This window comes from Scyliorhinus canicula, chromosome 2 (genome assembly GCF_902713615.1).
Source record: "Scyliorhinus canicula chromosome 2, sScyCan1.1, whole genome shotgun sequence".
Classification (NCBI taxonomy): Eukaryota; Metazoa; Chordata; class Chondrichthyes; order Carcharhiniformes; family Scyliorhinidae; genus Scyliorhinus; species Scyliorhinus canicula.
Window position 1 is genome coordinate 146,480,688 of NC_052147.1, and position 24,701 is coordinate 146,505,388.

General features: G+C 50.8%; 1 protein-coding gene across 1 annotated transcript in view; it reads right to left on the minus strand.

The window, feature by feature from the left end:
* Positions 1-24,104, minus strand: part of LOC119959029 (carboxypeptidase O-like) — a 43,585-nt gene extending 19,481 nt beyond the window's left edge. Inside the window, exons 1-8 of the mRNA XM_038787575.1 lie at positions 23,971-24,104; positions 22,578-22,653; positions 10,931-11,055; positions 9,496-9,607; positions 9,310-9,411; positions 7,200-7,304; positions 433-543; positions 204-294 (exon numbers count right to left, since the gene is read on the minus strand). Coding sequence (XP_038643503.1) covers positions 204-294; positions 433-543; positions 7,200-7,304; positions 9,310-9,411; positions 9,496-9,607; positions 10,931-11,055; positions 22,578-22,653; positions 23,971-24,059 — 811 coding nt within the window. The 5' untranslated portion in view covers positions 24,060-24,104. The remainder of the gene's footprint in view (positions 1-203; positions 295-432; positions 544-7,199; positions 7,305-9,309; positions 9,412-9,495; positions 9,608-10,930; positions 11,056-22,577; positions 22,654-23,970) is intronic.
* Positions 24,105-24,701: the final 597 nt, after the last annotated feature.

Consider the following 24,701-nt stretch of genomic DNA (forward strand, 5'->3'; position numbering starts at 1 on the left):
CTCCCGTTTTGGGAAGGACGTGTCAAGGCCTCAAAGGTCAACTTAAATGCTACGATCGACAGTGGGTACAGCAGATAGACAGACAGAGTTGAAGTAATTGCAGGGACCAGAGAGACAAAAGGTTGATTCAGAAATCGAGACAGATGTAAGATATGTGGATCGAGCTGTGGAAGAGATAGGGAAACTGTGAGAACTCCACTTACTGCACCATTTTGCATCATAATTCCTGTTGAGGTCAGTTCCGAAACAGGTGCTGTTGGCACATGGAGACCTGGATTTCCTCCATAGTCGGTCCTAGAGATAGAGAAAGGCGTTCAATCCCAAAATGGGTACAGACATGGTCAGGTCCACGGAGATAAATTTCACAGATTAGCTGTTGGAGTATTTTGGCTCAGCGACACTATATCATACGTTGTCTGGGATTGTACTTACTTTCAACCAAGAGTAAACATAACCATCGATGTTCAGAACCGGCAGAATGTAAAAGTCAATGTGTTCAAGGAAGCGATCAGTGTTAGGGTCTGCAGTGTAGGTCTCTAATACCTATACACGTACAAATGTACACAGAAAGTGAGATTAAATAGAGACAATTCAATTTTTATTCAGTGAGCCTCATCATGATTGTAACCAGTGCTGCAGATGACCTGGGACTGTTATAATTCACTGCCCATTCACTGAGGAATCTGGAGCCAGTCTTACCTTCACACAGGTCTATTCACAAAGTTCTGGGAGCAGAGGTACAGACGCCCTTTTCTTCCCCCCCCCCCCCCCCCCCCCCCCCCCCCACACAGGTTGAAATCAGTTCTTATCTGCACTTCAGACTAATACCCTAACCTTTCCCCAGGTCATAACAGCTGTTCTCAATTCCAACTAGAGAACGGACCTCACTGTGACAGGATTGCAACAGCGACTACCTGGTGTCAATATTGGGTTTCTCCAGTGAGTAGCCAATCACATGAAAGGATTTCCATAGACAGCAAACCAGCAAATGAAAAACACTAATAACAAATCCACTTAAAAACAATACAGGAAGTGTAATAAAGATTAGAGACATAGACCTGGTTATGGTAGAAGCTTAAAATATGAACAAATATTTTTTTCAAAGATTATTTAGAAAATCTAGCTTTAAAATCTAGTGATTAACCATAATGGAGAAATGTAACTCAAATTCTGCTGTTTTTCCGGGCTAAATCTGTCCCATTCCTCAATACTGACATTGCTCATCATTATAGGCAAATAATTCACTTAAAAAAAGGATAGCTTCTTTCAGTTTTGTTATTCTTTCAATTTTGTTTATCCTTCAGCCCTATCCCCATTCATTGTGATGGGCAATGGTTTCTGATGGCGAAGAATTTATCCCTGAAATTACGCTGTCTCTTAATACGCAGTCAGTGGTGAAGTAATGATGCCTTCCACTCTCTTTGAAGAACACTGCACTGAGAGATGTAACAACCTCTCGGTGAGAATTTTACCTCTCTCAGTGTGCAACTGAATGTAGCGTTGCTGAATGGAGATTCCTGGCATTAAGCTGCATATCGGCATTAAAAACCTGGGGCTGGATTCTCCACACCGCCACGTATATTTGTGCCCCGACCAGCTGGCGGGATGACCCCGTCAATGGGGTCTCCCATTGCGAGGCAGCCCCACGCCGTCGGAAATCCCTCGGCCTCCGGCAAACCAGAAAATCCCACCCCATGTTGCACTGCGCTGATCAAGGCACTTTTTATGGAGCATTGAATATCAAGTATACAGCAGAAAAAGGTAGGTTGTTGCCGGATCAATTATTTATATTGATTTCTTGATAGGCAGGGGGGAGGTACTTCAGGGCGTGTTTGGAACACTGACAGTACTGTCATCAAAAATCCAACACATCCAGTTTCCTAATAAACACATAAAATGCTGGATAAACTCAGAAGGTCTGGTAGCATCCATGGAGAGAGAAACAGAGTTTAACATTACGAGTCCACATGCCTCTTCAGATTCTGTGGTTGGGTCAAATTGAACTCAAAACATTAACTCTAACTTCCGGTGGTAGCCATGGAGTAAGAGGTCGCTTATTTGGTAGCTCCTGCTCGTGGTGGATTTTTGGGACCTTTCCCCCCGATTTATGGGGAATTTGACCGGTGAAGTTGGAGACTGGTCAGGCAGAGGAATCCCCAACCAATTTATGGGAGTTGTGGACCGGAAGTGGTCTGCAAAGAAGAGATTATTGGGCAAAGACGAGAGTGGAGCCTGCAGCTCCACAGGAAAACATGACGGAGGCTCAGGGACTGGGATTGCTGCCCAGTCGTCAACGGGGCAGCTGGTGAAATTCCTCTAGGAGAGTTTCGCCAAGCAAAGACAGGGGTACCTGGACCCGATTAAGATGGGGATCGGGTGGAGCAAAGGTTGGAAGCCCAGGGACTGGCGATCCGGAAGGTGGAAGAGAAGGTGGCTGAGCACGAGGGCCAGCTACAAGCGATGGCAATGGAGATGGATCTTATGAGGGACCATCAGAAAAGGCTGCAGGAGAAGGTGGAGATTTGGAGAACAGGGCGCGCAGGCAGAACTTGAGGATCGTTGGCCTCCTGGAGGGCATTGAGGGATCGGACGCAGGGGCATACGTGGTGCGTATGTTTGAGAAGCTGCTTGGAGAAGGTGCGTTTGCTCGAGCCCTGGAAGTGGACAAGGCGTACAGAGCGCTTGCAAGGAAGCCACGGGTGAATGAGCTGCCTAGGGCGATGGTGGTGCCAATGCACCGGTTCCTGGTTAAGGAAACGATCTAGAGATGGGCCAGCAGACTAGGAGCTGCAAATGGGAAGACAGCGCATTTACCAGGACTTGGGTGCAGAACTGGCCTAAAGAAGAGTGAGCTTTAACAAGGTTAAATCGGCCCTCTTCAAGAAGGGGGTGAAGTTCGGCATGCTGTACCCAGCTTGTTTGTGGGTCACTTACGAGGGCCAAGAACATTATTTTGGATCACCGGATGAGGCGATGAACTTTGTCAGGGACAGGAGACTGGCAGGTGATTGAGGACATTGAACTTGGGAGCGAGTAATTCTGTGCCTGTGCTGCTAAAGTTATTTTCTTTTTGAGCTGTGTATGTCGTGTGTTTTGCCAATTTTTTGGGAAGATGCCCAGTTTTGTGTGCGGTTTAACTTTAACTTTGTCCTTGTGGGGGGACCGGTGGGTGGAATTTTCTTTGTGTTTGTTGTGGATTGTTACATTTTGCATAAGGATGCTCAAGCGGGGCGGGGGGAGAAAATTAGGGGGTAGGATCTTGGCCCCACGGCTACTAGGCAAGCTGGGCGGGCTAGCTCACAGAAGCGCAGAGAGGGGCGAGCAGGTGACTAGTTTGATATGGGGGTTTGGGATTGTTGTTATGTTACTGGGGGGAGGGGGTTGGCGGGGGTGGGGGAATTGTTCTGCTGACAGGGGAGGGACTAGCGTTGGGAGACAAATTGGAGGTCGAGGACGGTGGGAGCCCGAGTGCGGGCCTGAGGAGGCGCGGGATGCGGGTTGGAGGCTGGAGGCTGGCCTAAGGAGGCTGATGATTGATCGGCGGGGAGGGGGAGGGGGGGGGGGGGGGGGGGGGGCCTCACGACCAGGCTGATCACTTGGAATGTGAGAGGGCTGAGAGGGCTGAATGGGCCGAATAAGCGGGTGTCATTTGAGGTAGGGAATATAGTGGCGGACTCAGGGGGTAGGTGAGTGGAGGGCTGGAGGCGATGCCGGTGCTATTAGTGAATATTTATCCACCAAATTGGGATGATGCTAGGGAACATCCCGGACCTGGATGGGGGGTGACTTCAATACGGTCATTGATCTGAGGTTGGACTGGTCGAGTTCAAGGACAGGGAGGGTGCCAGCCGTGGCGAAAGAGCTAAATGGGTTTATGGAACAGATAGGGGGTGCGGACCAGTGGAGATTCAGACGGCCAAGAACGAGGGCGTTTTCTTTTTTTTTCCCATGTGCACAAAGTGTACTCTCGATTGATTTTTATTTGGAGATAAATGATACGGGAGAGGTTTTGGCAGCAATGGCATGGGAAGCACTAAAGGCAGCGATGAGCAGGCCGTGCAGTCGGGCAAGGCCCCGGTATTGGACGGCTACCCAGTGGAATTCTACAAGAAGTTCTCTGGGACACTGGGCCCCCTATGCTGAGGGCATTTAATGAGGCTCGAGGTGTCCTTCCCCTAACAATGCCACAGGCTTCAATATCATTGATCCTGAAGCGGGAGAAGGACCCAGAGCATTGTGGGTCATACAGACCAATCTCCCTGCTGAATGTCGATGCCAAATTGCTGGCCAAAATTTTGGCCTCAAGGATAGAGGACTATGTTCCAGAGATGATAGGGGAAGACCAGACAGGGTTTGTAAAAGACAAGCAGCTAACTGCCAACATTGGAAGGCTCCTAAATGTGATCATGATGCCCTCCGAGGGGAGGGGGGGGCAGAGGTAGTGGTCACTATGGACACGGAAAAGGCCTTCGACCGGGTGGAATGTAATTATATGTGGGAGGTCCTGGGACGGTTTGGGTTTGGGCAGGGCTTTATTGACTGGGTTCGGTTGCTATACCAGGCACCGGTGGTGAGTGTGCGGACTAATCGGATGAGTTCGGACTACTTTAAATTGTACCGATGGACAAGGCAAGGATGTCCACTCTCCCCACTGTAATTTGCCTTGGCCACGGAGCCATTGGCAATGGCGCTGAGAGCATCAAAGGACTGGAAGGGGCTAGTCCGGGGGGATGGAACACAGGGTCTCATTATATGCGTACATTCTGACACGTTAGGGGGGATGGAAGAGATTATGAGGATCTTAGGGGAATTTGTCCGGTTCTTGGGGTACAAATGGAAAGGGAAAAAGTGAGGTTTTTGTGATCCAGATGAGGGGGAAGGAGAGGAGACTGGGGGAGTTGCTGTTTAAAGTGGTGGGAGGGAGCTTCCGGTATTTGGGAATTAAGGTGGCACGAGGATGGGAGCAGTTACGTGAATTAAATTTGCCCCGGTTAGTTGAGCAAATGAAGGGTGACATTCGGAGGTGGGACATGCTCCCGTTGTCACTGGCGGGGAGGGTACAATTCGTAAAAATGACGGTCATCCCGAGGTTTCTGTTTGTTTTCCAGTGCCTCCCTATTTTCATACCAAAGACCTTTTTTAAGCGGGCGAATAGGGTGATCTCTGGTTTTGTGTGGGCGGGTAAAACTCCACGAGTAAAGAAAGTGCTGCTGGAGCGAAGCCGAGGTGTGGGTGGGCTAGCGCTGCCGAACTTCAGTAAATATTAAGGGGTGGCAACTATAGCCATGATCAGGAAGTGGGGTGGGGGCTCCTCTGCCGTTCTCCCCGGCCTGGTACTCTACAAGCCCGGTGGTGGTGGCGGCTCTGAGAGTTTGGGGACAGTGGCGGAAGCATATGGGAGTGGAGGGAGCATCGGTGTGGGCTCCAATTTGTGGTAATCACCGGTTTGTCCCAGGGAGGATGGATGGGGGGTTTTGGAGGTGACAGAGAGCAGGAATTGAAAGACTGGGGGATCTATTTATTTATGGGAGCTTTCCATGTTTAGAGGATTTGGAAGAGGAGTTTGAATTGCCGGGAGGGAACGGGTTTCGATATCTGCAGATAAGGGAATTTGTGCGAAGGCAGGTTGCGACCTTTCCACCTCTACCGCCACAGGGGATACAGAACAAGGTAGTTTCTAAAATGGGGGTGAGGGAGGAGAAGGTTACAGATATTTATAAAGAACTCATGCAGTGGGAGGAAACTCAGATAGGTGAGCTAAATGGTCAATGGGAAGGTGAGCTGGGAGGGGAGGTAGAGGCGGGTCTCTGGGAGGATGCTCTGAGCAGTCAACACGTCTTCATCATGTGCCAGGCTCAGCCTGGTACAATTCAAGGTGGTTCACCAGGCACACATGACGTGGGCCCGGATGAGGACGTTTTTTGGGATAGAGGACAAGTGTGTGAGGTTTGCAGGAGGGTCAGCAAACCAAGTCCATATGTTTTGGGCATGCCCGAAGCTGAGGGGATACTGGCAGGGATTTGTGGATGTCATGTCTATGATATTAAAAATAAGGGTGGCGTCGAGTCCAGAGGTGGCGATTTTCGGAATATGTGCAGGGCATGTGAATTGGTTGGGTTTTGGAGTCCAGAGGAGAGAGGCTGACATTGTGACCTTTGCCTCCTTGGTAGCCCAGAGACGGATCTTATTAGCATGGAGGGACTCGAAGCCCCAAAATCAGGGGTATGGGTTAGTGACATGGCCGGGTTTCTCAGACTTGAGAAAATTAAGTTAGCCCAGAGAGGATCAACGTTAGGATTCGTCCGGAGGTGGCAGCCGTTTATCGACTTCTTCGGATATGTTAGCAGATTTGATAAAATGGGAGGGGGGGGGTGGGGGGGCTGTGGTGAGAGGGTAGAGGGGAGTTAGACTATTTTGTGTTTAGGGTAGGTGGGATAAAGGGCAGCTGGAGTGATGTGTTACTGAACTATGTGGACATTCGTATTTGCATTGTTTATTGTTATAATATCATAAATGCCTTAAGAAAATGTATTTTTTTTAAATGCTCTGGTCTTTCGCTGACAGCGGAATTCTCTGGTCCTGGCAGCAGTGCATCCCTGCTTTGCTGGTAGCATGGTGTGGTTTCAATGGGATTTCCCATTGACAGCGGCAGTAGCAGAGAATCCCACCCTCTGTTTCTCTCTCCACAGATGCTGCCAGACCTGCTGAGTTAATCCAGCGTTTTCTGTTTTTGTTTCAGAATTCCAGCATCCGCAGTATTTTGCTTTTACATTCAGTTCCCTGTTTTCTGACTTCCTATCAATTGCCCTCAACTAACTTTCCTCATTATGATAAGTTAGTTATTGACCGGATTGTACTTGTTGTTGCCAAGACCTGCATGGATTATCTTGCATATCGCAGTGTTTATCTCACATGCTATCTACCTTGAGGCCTCTGCTCACTGCCTTTCCATAGGGAGCAAACGGCTTCCTCTGCATGATCTGATGTTACCTGTCTCAAACATTCTGTTTGCAAAACTCCAAGCTAACAACTGCCATAAAAAGAATTGACAGCATCAATCTGCGCTATCTGGAAACCATTATCTGTGGTTCGATTATGCCATGTTGCTCAAGGCCACCGGGGCCCTCCAATATTGAAGCTGGTGAAAGGATTATGACTCAGATGGCCCCGTTGTGGATCCACAGTAAGGAGACACTCACCTCCCTCACAAACCACTGGCAGAAAGCAGGAGCAATCCACTCCCTGGCATGAATTCCACAATCCATCCAGATAATCTTCTTGGGCCTGTCGGACTTTCTGCTGATCTACGGGCAGAACAAATGGGAAATGAAGGAGACACTGGTTCTCTCGTTGGTTTGTGTGGGCGTGACTGGGGTCACGGCAACTCGTGTAGACAATAGTGTGATGTGCAGCAATGGCTCTGATGCCAATTACAGAGAAATGCAGAAATGTGGCAAATTGAAATTTCTGGCACGTACAGAGACAACTATCTGAGGTGGAGGGACCATTGCACGCGGCATGAATGATGAGGTTATGGGTTCAGGTTTGTTGCCACCTGCTGGATTTCTTTTCCCTTCTTCATATTTTAAAATGGATATGAAGGAAATCTGGCCCTTCCTGTAACAAAGAGGATCAAAGGCATTTTAGGAAGAAAATTCTAGGGAAAAATAAATTAGGAAGATCAAGGAGCTCCACTGGTGAATCAATGATATCCTGAAGGCTAGTCCTCACTCCACAGCACTAACTGCAAAGCACATCCCTTCCACAGGCCAATCATTCCCCATTCCAGAGACCTGGATTCTCTGAGATTTTGCGCCGAAATAGCGCTCGGCGTGGGTGTGGAGAATGGGGACCCAGACCCGCGATCGGCTTCAAAGCTGGTACGCAAACCTCTGCTGACCGGAGAATCAGTGCCAGTCACGCGGTCGACGCGGCGTGGGTCGGGGGCCGTTGAAAGGCCCCAGCGGCGATTCTCCGTGGTCGACCGACCGAATTCCTGCCGAGTTATGCCGTTCCCGTATGGTTCCACCCAGCGTGAGCTGAGTGTCGTGCCTGCGCTGGACGTCCTTGTGGGGGCGGGGGATCAGTCTCCAGGGGGAGGTTCCACGACAACCAGGCCCACAATCGGGGGCCACCGATCGGTGGGCGTGCCACTCTGGGGGGGCTACTTCCTTCTGCGCCGGCCAACTGAGTGGCTACTCCAGGTTGCGCGGCCCCTGCACCGCAGCCGGAAGTGCAGGGCCGCGTATCGGCAGCAGGTGCTGCGGCAGCAGGAGATTCCGGGGTCCTGCTATCTCTCTTAAAACCGGAGAATCACTCCGGACGTTTTGAGAAAGTCTGGTGTGATTCGCGCCCGTTTTCTGGAGGGCGTGGGTACATAGCCCCGTCATTGGAGAATCCCGGCCCTGATTTTAACCTTCCAGTGACTTAGGATAAAGTGAATCCCAGATTCAAGACATGAAGGTTTCCCTTCCTGACTGATGTGAGTGGGGGGGACGGTGAACCTTCGCTTTTTGTTTATAAATTTAGAATACCCAATTCTTTTTATCTAATTAAGGGGTAATTTAGCGTGGCCAATTCACCTACCCAGCACATCTTTGGGTTGTAAGATCCATGCAGACATGGGGAGAATGTGCAAACTCCAGACGGACAGTGACACGGGGCGGGATCAAACACAGGTCCTAAGCGGCGTGAGACAGCAGTGCTAACCACTGCGCCACATGCCGCCCCAAAACTTTACTTTTTAACCTCTTGTGATTTGAGTTCAAATCCAGTTATGATCAAGAGGAATAAAGGTGTAAGAAGCAGTTCGATGAGCATTTGAAATGCTAGAGCATACGAGGCTATGGACCAAGTGCTGGAAAATGGGATGAGAATCGACAGGTGTTTGATGGCCAACACAGACATGATGGGCCAGAGGGCCTCTTTTCAGACAGTAAAACTCTGGCTAGTTTCTGTGGCGGATCCTGCAACACAAATTGTCCAGAAGTCCCAGCCTTTCAGCTCCGGTCATTAACTGAGCCCAGACGGACAATGATGGAGGATTTCTCTCACGCAATTCCAACTGATCATCTCAACTACTCGACACTGCTCTCAGGGCCCAAGTAGCCTGGTACTGGCGAAGCTGACAGAAGCTGTCCAAGGATAGAAAGTAAGGAGTGGAATTGTCACACGGATGTAACAGGGTCAGGGGGCTGTGGAGTGATGAATTTCATTGCTGGGCCAATGTTGGTAGAGAGGGGGTTATGGCTGAAGCTTTAATGAGGTAAAAAGGAGGGAGTGCACTTGTGTGTAACACTCTCGGAATACCTTAAGATAATACATCGGCCGTTTCTCATAGGTCACTCCCAGCAGATGCTGTGTCACCAACTCCTTATAGTTTTCCTTCATTTGTTCCATCCAGTGATAGATCTGAGTGTTTGAGAGAGAAACAGTGATTTTTTTTAGTTACAAAATGGGAAAGGAGACAATTCTTCCCTCTTGTATAAATCTTACCTCCTCCATTGGGTGATACTTGGTATACTCATGTGCTCTGGAATTGAAACGTTGTTTATCCTCACTCTGTATCTGCCTGTCCAGGAGATCCTGAATATTTTGTGTTAAAATACTGTTGATTCAGAGAAGACAGATTGATGCAGCATTTAATGGGCAAAGATGGTTTCATAACACAGGTTAGAACCGCGTGTGAAGAGACTGACGGCTGCAGTGGTGGTTCAGATAGAACTGATCTGGCAGATAAATTCTCGTCTTGCAGAGCAGTGGGTAATGTCCCTACCTCTGAGTCAGAAACACTGGGTTCAATACTGTTGGTCACATTAAGGAGTATTAATGACCCGACCAAACAGTTTGGCAATGAACCTGGAAATGAATCCTTCCCAAACTTCCATGCAGATAACAGTGGGAGGGATCTTGGTTCAGCCATGCTTGTTGCAAAGTGATGCCCCTCAAGCCGTATACAGTTGTCTCTCTCTGAACAGTCTCTTGGGAATTATGGTGAATGACAGACAGAGCTGGCATTTATCACATGGTTGGGTCTATGGGCCGGATTTTCCACGCAGTGCACAGAGTGCTGACTGAGGTGGGAAAACTGCTCTCCAGGTGCACGGGTTTTCTCTCCGGATAATCTGACACTCCGTGCACTGAACATCCGGTGAAATGGCCCTCGCCATCATGGTGGCAGGGTGGGACTGATAGAGCCGGCAATGCCGGCTCCACAGAGATTGGGGCTGTGTCAGGGTAAGTGCCATGGTCATGCCCAGACATGTCCCCCCACCCCCACCCCACCCCCATCCCCTCGTGCCTGTATTTACCTGTGCGCCCCGATAGATTAATTTTGACTACTTAATGTTTTTAAAGAGAAGTTGTAGACAACACCAAAGTGAAACATACATAGAAAATAGAAGCAGAAGGAGGCCATTTGGCCCATTGAGCCTGCTCCGCCATTCATTATGATCATGGCTGATTATCAAATTCAATACCCTGATCCTGCCTTTCCCCTCATATCCCTTCATTCCTTTAACGCCAAGAGCGATATCTAATTCCTTCTTGAAACCACACAACGTGACTTTAACTATTTTCTGTGGTAGTGAATTCCACAGATTCACCACTCTCTGGGTGAAGACATTTCCCCTCGCCTCATTACTAAATAGTTTACCCCTTATCCTCAAACTATGACCCCTGATTCTGGACTCCCCCATCGTGGGGAACATTCTTTCTAAATCTACCCTGTCTAATCCTGTGTGGATTTTATAAGTTTCTATGAGATCCCCTCTCGCTCTTCTAAACTCCAATGAATGGTTGGATATTGGGCCTAGCGAGGGAGATGCAGCAAAACTCTGCTTACAGCCTGACGATGTGTAAAACAGCTGCCCGAGCACAACGGAGGGAAGGGAAAACCTACAATTGTTTGATCATTCGCAGCCATACCTACCTGTATTGAAGGGCCCTTTCCTTCAATTCACCTTTCACTGTGTCGAGTGATGAGGCTGGGATCCGGGCATGGACCTCACCCTGAGGTTGAATACCCTCTGGGAACTGAGGCTTCCATAAATCAATCTGCACAAAATATAAAACATAAACCCTCAGGAATCGTAAACACAGTGATAATGGGATCACTCCATAAAACCCTTATCTGCAAATACTTAACAACCAATTTCAACATCAACACCTGGAGGCCAAGACATTGTCCTGTTTAAAATCTTGCCTGGGAAACCTGATTTATGAAATAAATTTAAAAATGCAAGGAAGCTCCATTGATATGAAGAAAAATGAAACTTGTCCTTTTTTTCAGAATAACACAGGGCCATAATAATAATAATCTTGATTATTGTCACAAGTAGGCTTACATGAACACTGCAATGAAGTTACTGTGAAAAGTTCCTCGTCACCACTCCGGCGCCTGTTGAGGTACACGGAGGGAGAATTGAGAATGTACAAATTACCGAACAGCACGGGCGCGATTCTCCGCAAATGCCTTCACGCCCGTTCCCGGGACCCTTCCCCCCCCCCCCCCAATCGGGGCTAGGAGCGGGACCCCGGGAATCACGGCATCGCGGCCTTAACGATCATCGTTAAGGCCGTGCGCCAAGATGACGCACGGCTGCCGTCTGTATGACGTCAGCCGCGCATGAGCAGGTTGGAGCCGGCTCCAACCCGCGCATGCGCGGGTAACGTCATCATGCCATTGACGGAACCCGCGCATGCGCGGTTCCGCATTTCTCCACCGCTGCCCGACAAGATGTGGAGGCTTGATCTTGTCAGGCGGCGGAGGGGAAAGAGTGCGTCCCTTTTGGACGCAGGCCCGACGATTGGTGGGCACCGATCGCGGTCCTGTCCCCTGCCGAGCACAACGGTGGTGCTCCCACCCCAAACAGGCCTCTGGATGCCCATAACGGGCATCCAGCGCCCGTTTTTATGATGGCAGCAAGCAGGTGTCTTTGCTGCCGTGAAAAAATGGGCGTAAAGGCCCGGCCGCTCGGCCCATCGGCCGCGGAGAATCGGTGCTCGCCGTAAAAAATGGCGATTCGTGACGTGGGTCGGGCGAGTGAGGGAGAATAGCGGGACGGCGCAAAAAATGTTGGGAGGCCCTCCCGCTATTCTCCCAACCGGCGTGGGCAGCAGAGAATCGCGCCCCACATCTTTCGGGGCTTGTGGGAAGAAATCGGAGCACCCAGAGGAAACACACAGGCACGGGGAGAATGTGCAGACTCCACACAGATAGTGACCCAAGCCAGGAATCGAACCTGGGACCCTGGCACTGTGAAGTAACAGTGCTAACCACTGTGCAATAGGACGAATTTGAGAACCCATTGGAGAAGCCAACACAAACACGATGGGCTGAACGGCCATCTTCTGTTTTCTAGATTCAATGGCCGGATTCATTTTCACATTGTATTAATTTTCTTTGCAAATAAACTGAATGAAAAGTGAAAATTAAATTTGAAAAATGAAAGAAGTGAAAATGACATTATTCTCACAGTGTCACTGATTTAACAAACTGGCCCATCCCCAGTTGAGCTTCAATATCCGTTGCAACTGCAAACATGTTACTGGCCACAGTTAACTGTTGGAGGATCTGATTAATGCAATGCAAGTGGTAGATGTGGTGAATGTATTATGGCAGCCATTCACTACTGTATTGCATTGTACTATGTTGTTGCCCTGGTGGGCTCCACCTATGGACCATTGTATTGTACTACACCACATTGTATCATGTTGGTGCCCTTGTGGGGCTCCGCCCTCCTTGGGGGAGGTATATAGAGCTGCTGCCCTGCAGGTGGCTCTCAGTGCAGAGCAGTCACAGGCAGGCACAGTTCTAGCTGATTAAAGCCACAGTTCACTTCAACTCTCCGTCTCGTGTGAATTGATGGTCGCATCAGTAGGACTCTGTCTCTTTTATTATGCCTCCAATTTTCTGACTGTGCTGCTGCTGCTGAACCCGTATCTTCAAACCTTGAACACCATTCAAATATGAAAGGGCAAAGTCCAAAGTCTCTCAAGTTAGCACTGTTATCTATGGCCTGGTTTATGTCCCTTTCCCAAGCTGAAAGATAATGGGCTTAAAGTTTACACATGAGACTTGAATACAAAATCCCGACTGACACTTTAATGCAGTATCTAGGGAGTGTTTCATTGTCGAAGAGACTTTAAACTGAGGCCCTGTCTGCAGTGTCCCCTTATCTCAGGAATGATGTACTGGCATTGGAGGCAGTCCACAGAAGGTTCACGAGGTTGATTGTGGGTATGGAGGGATTTTTCAATGAGGAGAGTTTGAGTAGATTTGGCCAGTTGTCAGTGGAGTTTGAAGAATAAGAGGCAACCTCATTGTGTCATGTAGGATTTTCAGGGAGCTCGACAGGGTAGATGCTGAGAGGATGTTTCCCCTTGTGGGAGAGTCGAGGACTCGAGGACATAATCTCAGAGTCATCCATTTAAGACAGAGGTGGGGAGGACTTTTTTCTGTTAGAGGGCAGTGAATCTGTGGAATTCTTTACCACAGAGAGCTGTAGAGGCTACGTTGTTAAGTATGTTCAATATTGAGATAGATTTTTAATCAGTCAGGGAATCAAGGGTTATGGATATGAGGTGGTAAACTGGAGTTGAGAATTATCACATCGCAGCAGTCATGATCTTATTGAATAGCGGAGCAGACTTGAAGGGCCAAATGGCCCACTTCTGCTCCTATGTCTTAAGGCCTTATTATTGTCTATCAGGTGGACATGATAAGGTCCCATGGTAACATTTTAAGAAGAGCATGGGAGTTCTTTGGGTGTTCTGGGCAACATTTATCCATTGACCAGTAACACTAACGCAGATGATCTGAGAGTGGTAAATGTATGTGTGTCATGTGGTAGTCACCACTGTTGTATATATATCACATATGAGGTATATTACGGTAAGGCTCCTGGACTACAGGTACGGGGGTAGATCCCTGCTGACTGGCTCCGCCCAGTAGGCGGAGTATAAATGTGTGGGCTCTCCGAGCTGCAGCCATTTTGGCAGCAGCTGCGGGAGGCTACACATCTCTGCATAATAAAGCCTCGATTACACTCTACTCTCATCATAATTGATAGTGCATCAATTTATTATGCAGAGATTTTAAACGATGGATCTCCGCATCAAGCCAGATCGCCTGCAGCTGCACCCTCAAGCAGACAACGCCAAGTTGGCCTTCACACATTGGCTAGCTTGCTTTGAAGCATACATCGGATCTGCGACAGAACCACCCTCAGAGGCACAGAAGCTCCAGGTCCTGTATACGCAGCTGAGCTCCGATATCTTTCCCCTCATCCAGGATGCACGTACCTACGCTGAGGCCATGGCGCTACTGAAGGAGAACTATACTCAGCAGACCAACAAAATCTTCGCTAGGCACCTCCTGTCCATGCGGCATCAACTCCCCGGTGAGTCTGTGAAAGATTTCTGGCATGCCTGCACGTCCTTGCAGGCCCTGGCGAGGGACTGCGATTGCCAGGCCGTTTCAGCGGTTGAACATTCTGAACTTCTAATTAAGGATGCTTCCGTTACGGGCGGAGGGTCGGCCAGCACCTCTTTGTAGGGGCTACCCTCGACCTCGCGGTGACCAAGAAACTTGCAAACTCACTCACAGTCGCCTCAGGACCCCTGCTCGTCGGGCACCTCATTGGGCCGCTCATCGCCTGCAACTGCCGCCGACCACCCAGGGGCCTTCCAACACCAGCCGCCTCTCGCCTCCATCACGATCGACCAGTCACGACCGCACAACCTTGCGACCGCGTCAACGACAGTGAAGGTCGATGGGCACGAGACATCATTTCTTCTGGGCTCCAGGAGCACTGAGAGCTTCATCCACCCCGATATGGTAAGGCGCTGCTCCCTCACGGTATACCCCATTAACCAGAAAATCTCCCTGGCCTCCGGATCCCACTCCGTGACGATCCGGGGGTACTGTACCACCACCCTCACCATCCAGGGCGTAGAGTTCAGCGGCTTCCGGCTCTACGTCCTCCCCAACCTCTGCGCTGCCTTGCTACACGGCCTAGACTTCCAATGCAACCTCCAGAGCCTAACCCTGAAATTTGGCGGGCCCCTGCCACCCCTTCCTGTCTGCGATCTCATGACCCTTAAGCTCGACCCGCCTTCCCTGTTTGCGAACCTCACCCCAGATTGCAAACCCGTCGCCACCAGGAGCAGACGGTACAGCGCCCAGGAAAAGACCTTCATCAGGTCCGAGATCCAGCGGCTGCTTCGGGAAGGCATTATCGAGGCCAGCAACAGCCCCTGGAGAGCCCAAGTGGTAGTTGTGAAAACTGGGGAGAAAAACAGGATGGTCGTTGACTACAGTCAAACCATCAATCGGTACACGCAGCTCGACGCGTACCCCCTCCCACACATATCTGATATGGTCAATCAGATTGCACAGTACCGGGTCTTCTCGACAGTGGACCTGAAATCTGCCTACCACCAGCTCCCCATTGGCAAGGTGGACCGCCCGTACACCGCATTTGAAGCGGTACGGCCGCCTTTACCACTTCTTTAGGGTTCCCTTCGGCGTCACTAACGAGGTCTCGGTCTTCCAACATGAGATGGACCAAATGGTTGACTGGTACGGACTACGGGCCACCTTCCCGTACCTGGATAACGTCACCATCTGTGCCCACGACCAGCAGGACCACGACGCTAACCTTTCCAAATTCCTTAACACCGACAAACTCCTCAACCTATCATACAACAAGGAAATGTGCGTGTTCAGCAATAACCGATTAGCCATCCTTGGCTATGTGGTTCAAAATGGAGTTTCAGGGCCCTACCCCGATCGCATGTGCCCCCTCATGGAACTCTCCCTTCCCCACTGCCCCAAGGCCCTCAAACGATGCCTGGGGTTCTTCTCGTACTACGCCCAGTGGGTCCCTAACTATGTGGACAAGGTCACCCACTCATTCACTCCACCATTTTCCCACTGACAGCCAAGGCTCACCAGGCCTTCAACCGTATCAAGGCCGACATCGGCAAGGCCACGATTCACACAGTCGACGAGATACTCCCCTTCCAAGTCGAGAGCGATGCATCAGACGTCACTCTGGCCGCCACCCTCAACCAGGCAGGCAGGCCTGTGGCATTCTTTTCACGCACCCTCCATGCCTCCGAAATTCGGCACTCCTAAGTCGAGAAGGAGGTCCAAGCCATCGTAGAAGCTGTGCGACATTGGAGGCATTACCTGGCCGGCAGGAGATTCACTCTCCTCACTGACCAATGGTCGGTTGCCTTCATGTTCAACAACACACAGCGGGGCAAGATCAAAAATGATAAGATCTTGACGTGGAGGATCAAGCTGTCCGCCTACAATTACGAGATTTTGTATTGCCCCGGTAAGCTAAACGAGCCCCCCGATGCCCTATCCGACGTACATGTGCCAGCGCACGAGTGGACCGATTCCGGACCCCACACGATGATCTCTGTCACCCAGGGGTCACCCGGTTTTTTCACTTCATAAAGGCCCGCAATCTGGCCTACTCCATTGAGGTCAGGGCTATCACCACAGACTGCCAGGTCTGCGCAGAGTATAAACCGCACTTCTACCGGCCAGACCGAGCGCATCTAGTGAAGGCCTCCCAACCCTTTGAACGCCTCAGCGTGGATTTCATAGGGCCCCTCCCCTCCACCGACCGAAACACGTACTTTCTTAACGTGGTCAACGACTATTCCATATTCCCCTTCATCGTCCCATGCCCCAATATGACGTCTGCCATGTCATCAAGGCCCTCATCACCATCTTCGCTCTGTTCAGTTTCCCTGCCTACGTCCACAGCGACTGGTGATCCTCATTTATGAGCAATGAGCTGCGCAAGTACCTGCTCAGCAAGGGCATCGCCTCAAGCAGGACGACCAGCTACAACCCCCGGGAAAACGGGCAGGTGGAGCGGGAGAATGGGGCGGTCTGGAAGACCGTCCAGCTGGCCCTATGGTCCAGGAACCCCCCGGCCTCCCGCTGACAAGAGGTCCTCCCCGACGCCTTCACTCCATTCAGTCGCTCCTTTGCACTGCGACTAATGAAACCCCCCGTGAACGTCTCTTTGCCTTCCTCAGGAAGTCCACCTCCGGGGTTTCGCTCCCAACATAGCTGGCAGCTCCAGGGCCCGTTCTCCTCCGCAAGCACGGTAGCATGGTGGTTAGCGTAAATGCTTCACAGCTCCAGGGTCCCAGGTTCGGTTCCCGGCTGGGTCTCTGTCTGTGCGGAGTCTGCACGTCCTCCCCGTGTGTGCGTGGGTTTCCTCCGGGTGCTCCGGTTTCCTCCCATAGTCCAAAGATGTGCGGGTTAGGTGGATTGGCCATGCTAAATTGCCCGTAGTGTCCTAAAAAAGTAAGGTTGGGGGGGTGGAGTTGTTGGATTACGGGTATAGGGTGGATACGTGGGTTTGAGTAGGGTGATCATTGCTCGGCACAACATCGAGGGCCGAAGGGCCTGTTCTGTGCTGTACTGTTCTATGTAAGCACGTGCGGCTCCACAAGGCGGACCCATAGGTTGCGAGGGTACAGCTACTCCATGCGAACCCACAGTATGCCTACGTGGCGTACTCCGATGGCCGCCAAGACACAGTCTCCCTCAGGGACCTGGCGCTAACGGGGTCCCCACAGGCCCCCCTCCCTGCCCCGGCCCCACCTTTCTCCCCCAGCGTACCCCACCACAGCCCCCACTCCAGGATGATCCGTCCACCCCTTGGTCCCACCCGGGGATGAAGATGAGGTCGACACTCTCCCGGAGGCACTGGCGACCGAACCGACGCCTCCATCGCCACCGGGACTGCGGTGCTCACAATGAAGGATCAAGGCACCCAATCAGCTGAATTTGTAAACTTTTCCTAAAATGTTAACCTATGCCTGTAACTAGTCTTCCACCACCCCCGCTGGACTCTTTTTTAACAGGGGGTGAATGTGGTAGTCACCACTGTTGTATATGTATCATATATGAGGGGCGCGATTTTCCACTCCCCACGCCGGGTGGGCGAATCGCGGGAGGGCCGGGCGACTCATGCCACGCCGCCCCGGCACCCCCCGCGATTCCCGCCCCCCCCCACCACCACCACCCCCCCGCCCCCACTCGCAGAATCGCTGCTCGCCGTTTTTCCCGGCAACCGGCGATTTTCTGGCCCGGATGGGCCGAGCAGCCTGACGTTCCCGACCAGTTCACGCTGGCGGCAACCAAACTTGGTTGCTGCCATCGTGAGCATGGCGCCAAATGCTCGTTTGTGGCTTGTGGGGGGTGAAGAGGGGAGTGAGCACCACGGCTGTGCTCGGGAGGGGACTGGCCCGCGATCGGTACCCACTGATCGTCGGGCCGGCGTCTCTAAGACACGCACTCTTTCCCCTCCATCGCCCCGCATGATCAAGCCGCCACGTCTTGCGGGGCAGCGGAGGGGAAGACGGCAACCGCGCATGCGCGGCTGACGTCACTTAGGCGCCGCCATCGCGTCATTCTCGGCGTGCCGCTTTGACGCAAGCGCAAGGCCTGGCGGCGGGGATTTACTGAATGCCGCTCCTAGCCCACGGGGGGGGGGGGGGGGGTGAATAGGGTGCTAGGAGCGGCCTCCGAGGCCATCGTGAAATTCGGACGAGTTCACAACAGCCTTCCCGATGCCGCGCAGGAGCGGAGAATTCCGCCCGAGGTGTATTACAGTAAGGCTCCTGTACTACAGGTACGGGGGTAGATCCCTGCCTGCTGGCTCTGCCCAGTAGGCGGAGTATAAATGTGTGGGCTCTCCAAACTGCAGCCATTTCGCCTCCGCTGCCCCGCAAGACATGGCGGCTTGATCTTGCGGGGCGGCGGAGGGGATAGAATGCGTCTCTTGGAGACGCCGGCCCGACGATCGGTGGGCACCGATCGCAGGCCAGTCCCCTCCCGAGCACGGCCGTGGTGCTCACTCCCCTCTCCGCCCCCCCTAAAAGCCACAAACGGAACTTTGGCGCCCATGTTCACGACGGCAGCAACCAGGTGTGGTTGCCGCCGTCGTGAACCGGTCGGGAACGGCAGGCCGCTCGGCCCATCCGGGCCGGAGAATCGCCAGTCGCCGGGAAAAACGGCGAGCGGCGATTCATCCGAGCGGGGGGTGGGAGAATCACAGGGGGTGCCAGGGCGGCGTGCCATGAGTCGCCCGGCCCCACCCAGCGTGGGGAGCAGAGAATTGCGCCCCACATCTCTGGGTTATAAAGCCTCGATTACACTCTACTCTCGTCTCGTCATAATTGATAGTGCATCATGTCACAAACAAAGACAGGACACAGAGTGAGGGGATGGTAAGATTCACTGCACCAAGTTTTAACAAGAATAAAGGTCAGGGCAATATTATGGGCAGAGTATTCTGACATTGCCCGAAGCCTACTGGGAATGGACAATGAGCCTGCTGATACCTGAGTGAATCCTTCACAATCACTGAATCGTTCCAGTGCAGAAGGAGCCTATTTGGCCCATTGGGTTTCACTGGCTCGCTGACAGAGGATTCTACCTAATACCACTCTCCTGATGAATCCCTGTAACCTTGCACATTCTTTCTTTTCCGAGAGCAATGTAATTCCCTTTTGAATCCCTCGATTGAACCTGCCTCCACCACCCCCTCAGGAAGGTCATTCTAGACTCCAAACATCCTCTGGGTGAAATCCCCCCCCCCCCCCCACCCCATTGCCCATTATTTTGAATCTGTGTCCTCTAGCTCCTGATGCACTCTTGTGTGGAAACAGTTTCTCACTATTTGCCCTGTCCATAACCCTCAGGATCTTGAATATCTCAATCCTATTCTCCTCTCCGCCATCTTTTCTCCAAGGAAAACAGACCCAACCCACTGATCTATCTATCCTCATAACTACAGTTCTTTATTCTAAGAATCAGTCTAGTGAATTTTCTCTGTTAGTCTCTCCAATGCCATCACATCCTCCCTCAAGTATGGTGCCCAGAACTGGGTGCAGACCCCAGTGTGATGATATTTGTGTGGATAGTTTATACATAGTAACAGCAGCTGCCAACCAGCTGGTGGCATCAGACATCGGTCACATGGCGTGAGATACCCACCAGTTGGTAGTAATACATACAGGAACCCAGAGTGCAAGGCTTTGCAGCTCACTATTGAAGGTGCAGACTTGACCATAACCGCACAGTCCCTCAGAAGTATACCAACATGGGACATCTCAGCAGACGATCCACAAGCAACCACTCCCATGGTGCAGGCCTGCGGCAGGATGGGTGCTACCAAAGTCAAGCAGAAAAAGAGTCATAGTCACAAAATTGCTCTCAAGAAAGAGAAGAGGAAGATAAGTAGAGTGGCGAATGCCGTGAGTCCCACCTATGATACTAAACAAGGAGATATCGGCAATTTGGTTGATAGCTGTGATACTAAACAAGAAGACATCGGCAATGTGCCATAAAGTACACGATGACGCAGCAAAAAGCATTGCATTAAAAAACTAAAGAAGCTGGAGACGCAGGCATGGTCGGCAAGAATACCGGTCTTGAGGATGCATCGCATCAAAAGGCGAAGACAAAAAAGACCTGCACAGAAACCGGTCTTCCAAAAGCAAGAGCAACGTCAGGAAGCTAATAATAGCCCAGTAGATCAATGAGGTGATCCTGTCAGAGATGCACATCTCCAACAGGACACATTCAGCAGGCATATGTTGATTGAGGCACAGGTGCAACTGTATATGTATAATAGGCGTGAAAGGATAATACAAATCATGTTTTTGTATATAAATGGTAGCATTTCCAAAGAAAGGGGGACCTCCCTGTGAATAGTTTATACATAGTTTTTTTTTTTTAAATAATTTTTATTGAAATTTTTCGATACAAACATTTACCCCTATTACATTTTAAATTATAACACCACAAATCCCCCCTGGAAAAACCTCCCCACGCCCTCCCCCGCGCGCACCCCCCCACCCTCCCTCCCCCCCCCCTCCGCGCTCTCAGTCTAGCAACCAAACCGTTTTTCCCTTTCTGCCGATGGCCTCGGGCAGTCCTTGCCCGCGACCCCCCGCTGACGTGCTCCCTTCGTTGCTATCCCCCCCCCCCCCCTCCCTTCCCCCCCCCTTTTCTCCCCGGGTTGCTGCTGTTTCGGCCTCCGGTTCCTATCTCTGATCCAAAAAGTCAAGGAAGGGCTGCCACCGCCGGAAGAACCCCTGTACCGACCCTCTCAGGGCGAATTTGATTCTTTCCAATTGGATGAAGCTTGCCATGTCGTTTAACCAGGTGTTAACGCTTGGTGGCCTTGTGTCCCTCCACTGAATCAAGATCCTTCTCCGAGCTACCAAGGACGCAAAGGCCAATATTCCGGCCTCCCTTGCCTCCTGTACTCCTGGCTCCACCCCAACCCCAAAAATCGCTAGCCCCCACCCTGGTTTGACCCTGGTTCCCACCACTCTCGATACCGTCCCCGCCACCCCCTCCCAGAACTCTTCCAGTGCCGGACACATCCAAAACATATGTACATGGTTCGCAGGGCTTCCCGAACACCTAACACACCTGTCCTCCCCCCCGAAGAACCGACTCATCCTAGTCCCCGTCATATGGGCTCTGTGCAGCACCTTAAATTGGATGAGGCCCAACCTTGCGCACGACGACGACGAATTGACCCTCTCTAGGGCATCCGCCCATGTCCCATCTTCTATCTGCTCTCCCAGCTCCGCTTCCCACTTGTCTTTCAGCTCCTCTATCGGTACCTCCTCCACCTCCTGCATTATTTTGTAGATGTCCGAGACCTTCCCTTCTCCGACCCAGGCCCCTGACAGCACCCTATCACTCGCCCCTCCATCGGGAAGCAAGGGGAATCCTTCCACCTGTCGTCTGGCAAATGCCTTCACCTGCAGGTATCTAAACGTGTTCCCCGGGGGGAGCTCAAATTTCTCCACCAGCTCTCCCAGGCTCGCAAACCTCCCCTCTATGAACATGTCCCTCAGTTGCCTGATGCCCGCCCTGTGCCAGCTCTGGAATCCCCCGCCAGTGTTCCCCGGGACAAATCTGTGGTTCCCTCTCAGTGGCGCCGCCATCAGACCCCCCACTTCCCCCCTGTGTCGCCTCCACTGCCCCCAGATTTTAAGGGTGGCCGCCACTACCGGACTCGTGGTATACCTTGTGGGGGGGAGCGGCCATGGTGCCGTTACTAGCGCCCCCAGGCTTGTATTGCCGCAGGACGCCCTCTCCATACGTTAGTTTATACATAGTTAATAATGCAACCTCCAAACAGCTGCTGGCATCAGACATCGGTCACGTGACGTGAGATACCCGCCAGTTAGTCGTAAGACGTACAAAAGGACAGTCGCACATGGAGTATCACCAGGAGAGTTCACTGAACACATTTAGTAACTTTGTCTATATCTTTGTTATCTTTCCATCTGTTCATTGACAAATTATCATTCTAGTTAAACAACTAGATGTCCTGTGTATGTCCTTACAACGGCAAGATCACAGAACACAACATCCAGATGAGGCCTGACTCGACAGGAAGGTCCAGTTGCCTACCTTTAGTCTCTTTGTTCAAGAAATGAAACCAACACCAGAATGCCGATGCCACGTGATTACAGCTAACCAAGATGCACATACTCATTCCAGAACCTACCCACTCATTCTCCACCAGCTGCCGCAGAAACTCCACCTGCTCGGAATCCGCCGGGATGAATTGAAGCACCTGGTCCCTGAAACGAGAAAATAAATTGCTTTTTATAACTCCAATTTCTCCTCGTACATGATCACTTACTGAACAAACACTGACCTAGATACGGCACCTTTGGTGGAACATCAGATAGAATCAAACCTGGGTCGCTGGTGCTCTGAGGCAGCAGTGCTAACCACTGTGCTGGCCCCTTTGCCCCAAGAGCTATATCTCACTCCTACTTGAAAACATACAGCGCTGGATTCTCCGCTGTCAGGTTTCCCCGTTGTACCGGCAGCCCGGGGATTTCCAGATGGAGTGGGGCTTCCCACAATGGGAAACCCCGTTGACCAGCAGGCGAGATGTAGAATCCCGGGCGCACATGGGACGGAGAATCCCGCCCACAATGTTTTGATCTCACCTGCTTTCTGTGGTAGCGAATTCCACAGGCTCACCACTCTGGGTAAAGAAATTTCTTCACATTTTAGTCCTAAATGGTTTATCCCGTATCCTGGTTCTGGAATCCCCCCACCATTGGGAACATCCATTCTGCGTTTACCCTGTCCAGTCCTGTTCGAATTTTATCGGTTCCAATCCCACCATGGCAGATGCTAAAATTTGAATTCAATGAAAATCTGGAAGTCTAGAGATGACTATGAAACCATTGTCGATTGTCATAAAAACCCATCTGGTTCACTAATGTTCACTTACCTGATCTGGCCTACATGTGACTCCAGACCCACAGCAATGTGGTTAACTTTTAAATGCCCTAGCAAGGGTGATTAATGATTGGCAACAAATGCTGGCCCACAAATTTTTTTTTTTTAAATGACCTTGACAGGGTGAATGACTCCTTCTGTGCAGAGGCATTTAACAGGAATGTTATACTGAGCCACATAAGTAGCTATTCAGACAAGTGACCAAACTCTTGGTAAAAAGAGATGATTAGAATAGCTAGATCCATCTCAACTGGAGGGAGAGGTTGAGAGGGGAAGGTGCTTAAGGAGGCAATTCCAAAGCCCTGATGGCAAGTCTGCCAATGAGAAGTGATTAAAGATCGGAGATGAACAAGACACAGGAGAAATGTTGACCAGGACACAAGGATAGTCCCATAAAATTTTTTGTATCTGCCCCAATGAATGGAGAACACTTTGGTTTAATTTTTTTGCTGGAGTTCCCTCAGCTTGCACTGCGGTATCAGCTCAGATTACAAACTCAAACAAACTCAGATGTGATGGATCATTGTCATGGCTGATAATCTCCACAGAGCCCACAGAATTATTGTCACATTTTATTAGTATTAGGCAGTTACTAATAGTCTTCCTCACTGATAAGACAGCAGTAATATTTGATGACTTACCCATTGTATTGTGCCTGGAAGCTGTATGCGATCAGAGGAAATATCCCCAGTGTAGAGACACATATTATCCACCACTGCATGGTGAACATATCCCACTGCCACCTTCTCAAACTGTCACAAATGGACTTGGGAGCTAAGAGCTGGTCAGAGTACAGGCTCAAACAACACTGTATCCAATTATCACAGTTCCACGCCCACAATCTTAACCCATGAATAACCTGGTTTCAGCCTCTTAACATTGGAAATGAAGTTAATGAAAGGCTAGATTAACTTCATCCATGTGCAGAAACTAGAGAAGCTTTCCCACTTTTGCTTAAAGGGGAGAAGGTTAAGGGGAGATTTAATAGATGTATTCTAGATTGCAGGCGGAATTGTCCACTCGCGTCAGTGGCGGCAATTGTGGCGGGTGGGGCGCTAAATTTGGCAAAATGGGACAAGGCAATTTCCCACCGGCAGGAAACAAGTTTCGAATTTTGTTCTCCCGACTTTTTTGCCGGGTTAAAGGCAGGTCAAGTTTCCTGCTAATTTGTCTCAGGAACCTCATTTGCTTTTCTTTGCATCTCTTTAATGATCATTAAAAGGCCAACTTGCCAGAATCACGATCGCCCTCCAAATTAAGTGGCCTGCTTGCAGATAATTAGAACGGTCTGTTTCTCGACTGTACATAGAGAGAAGAGGAGTGTGGTCAAAGAACAGAGGGGAAGAGTGAAAGACTGTCCTGGGGAAAGAGC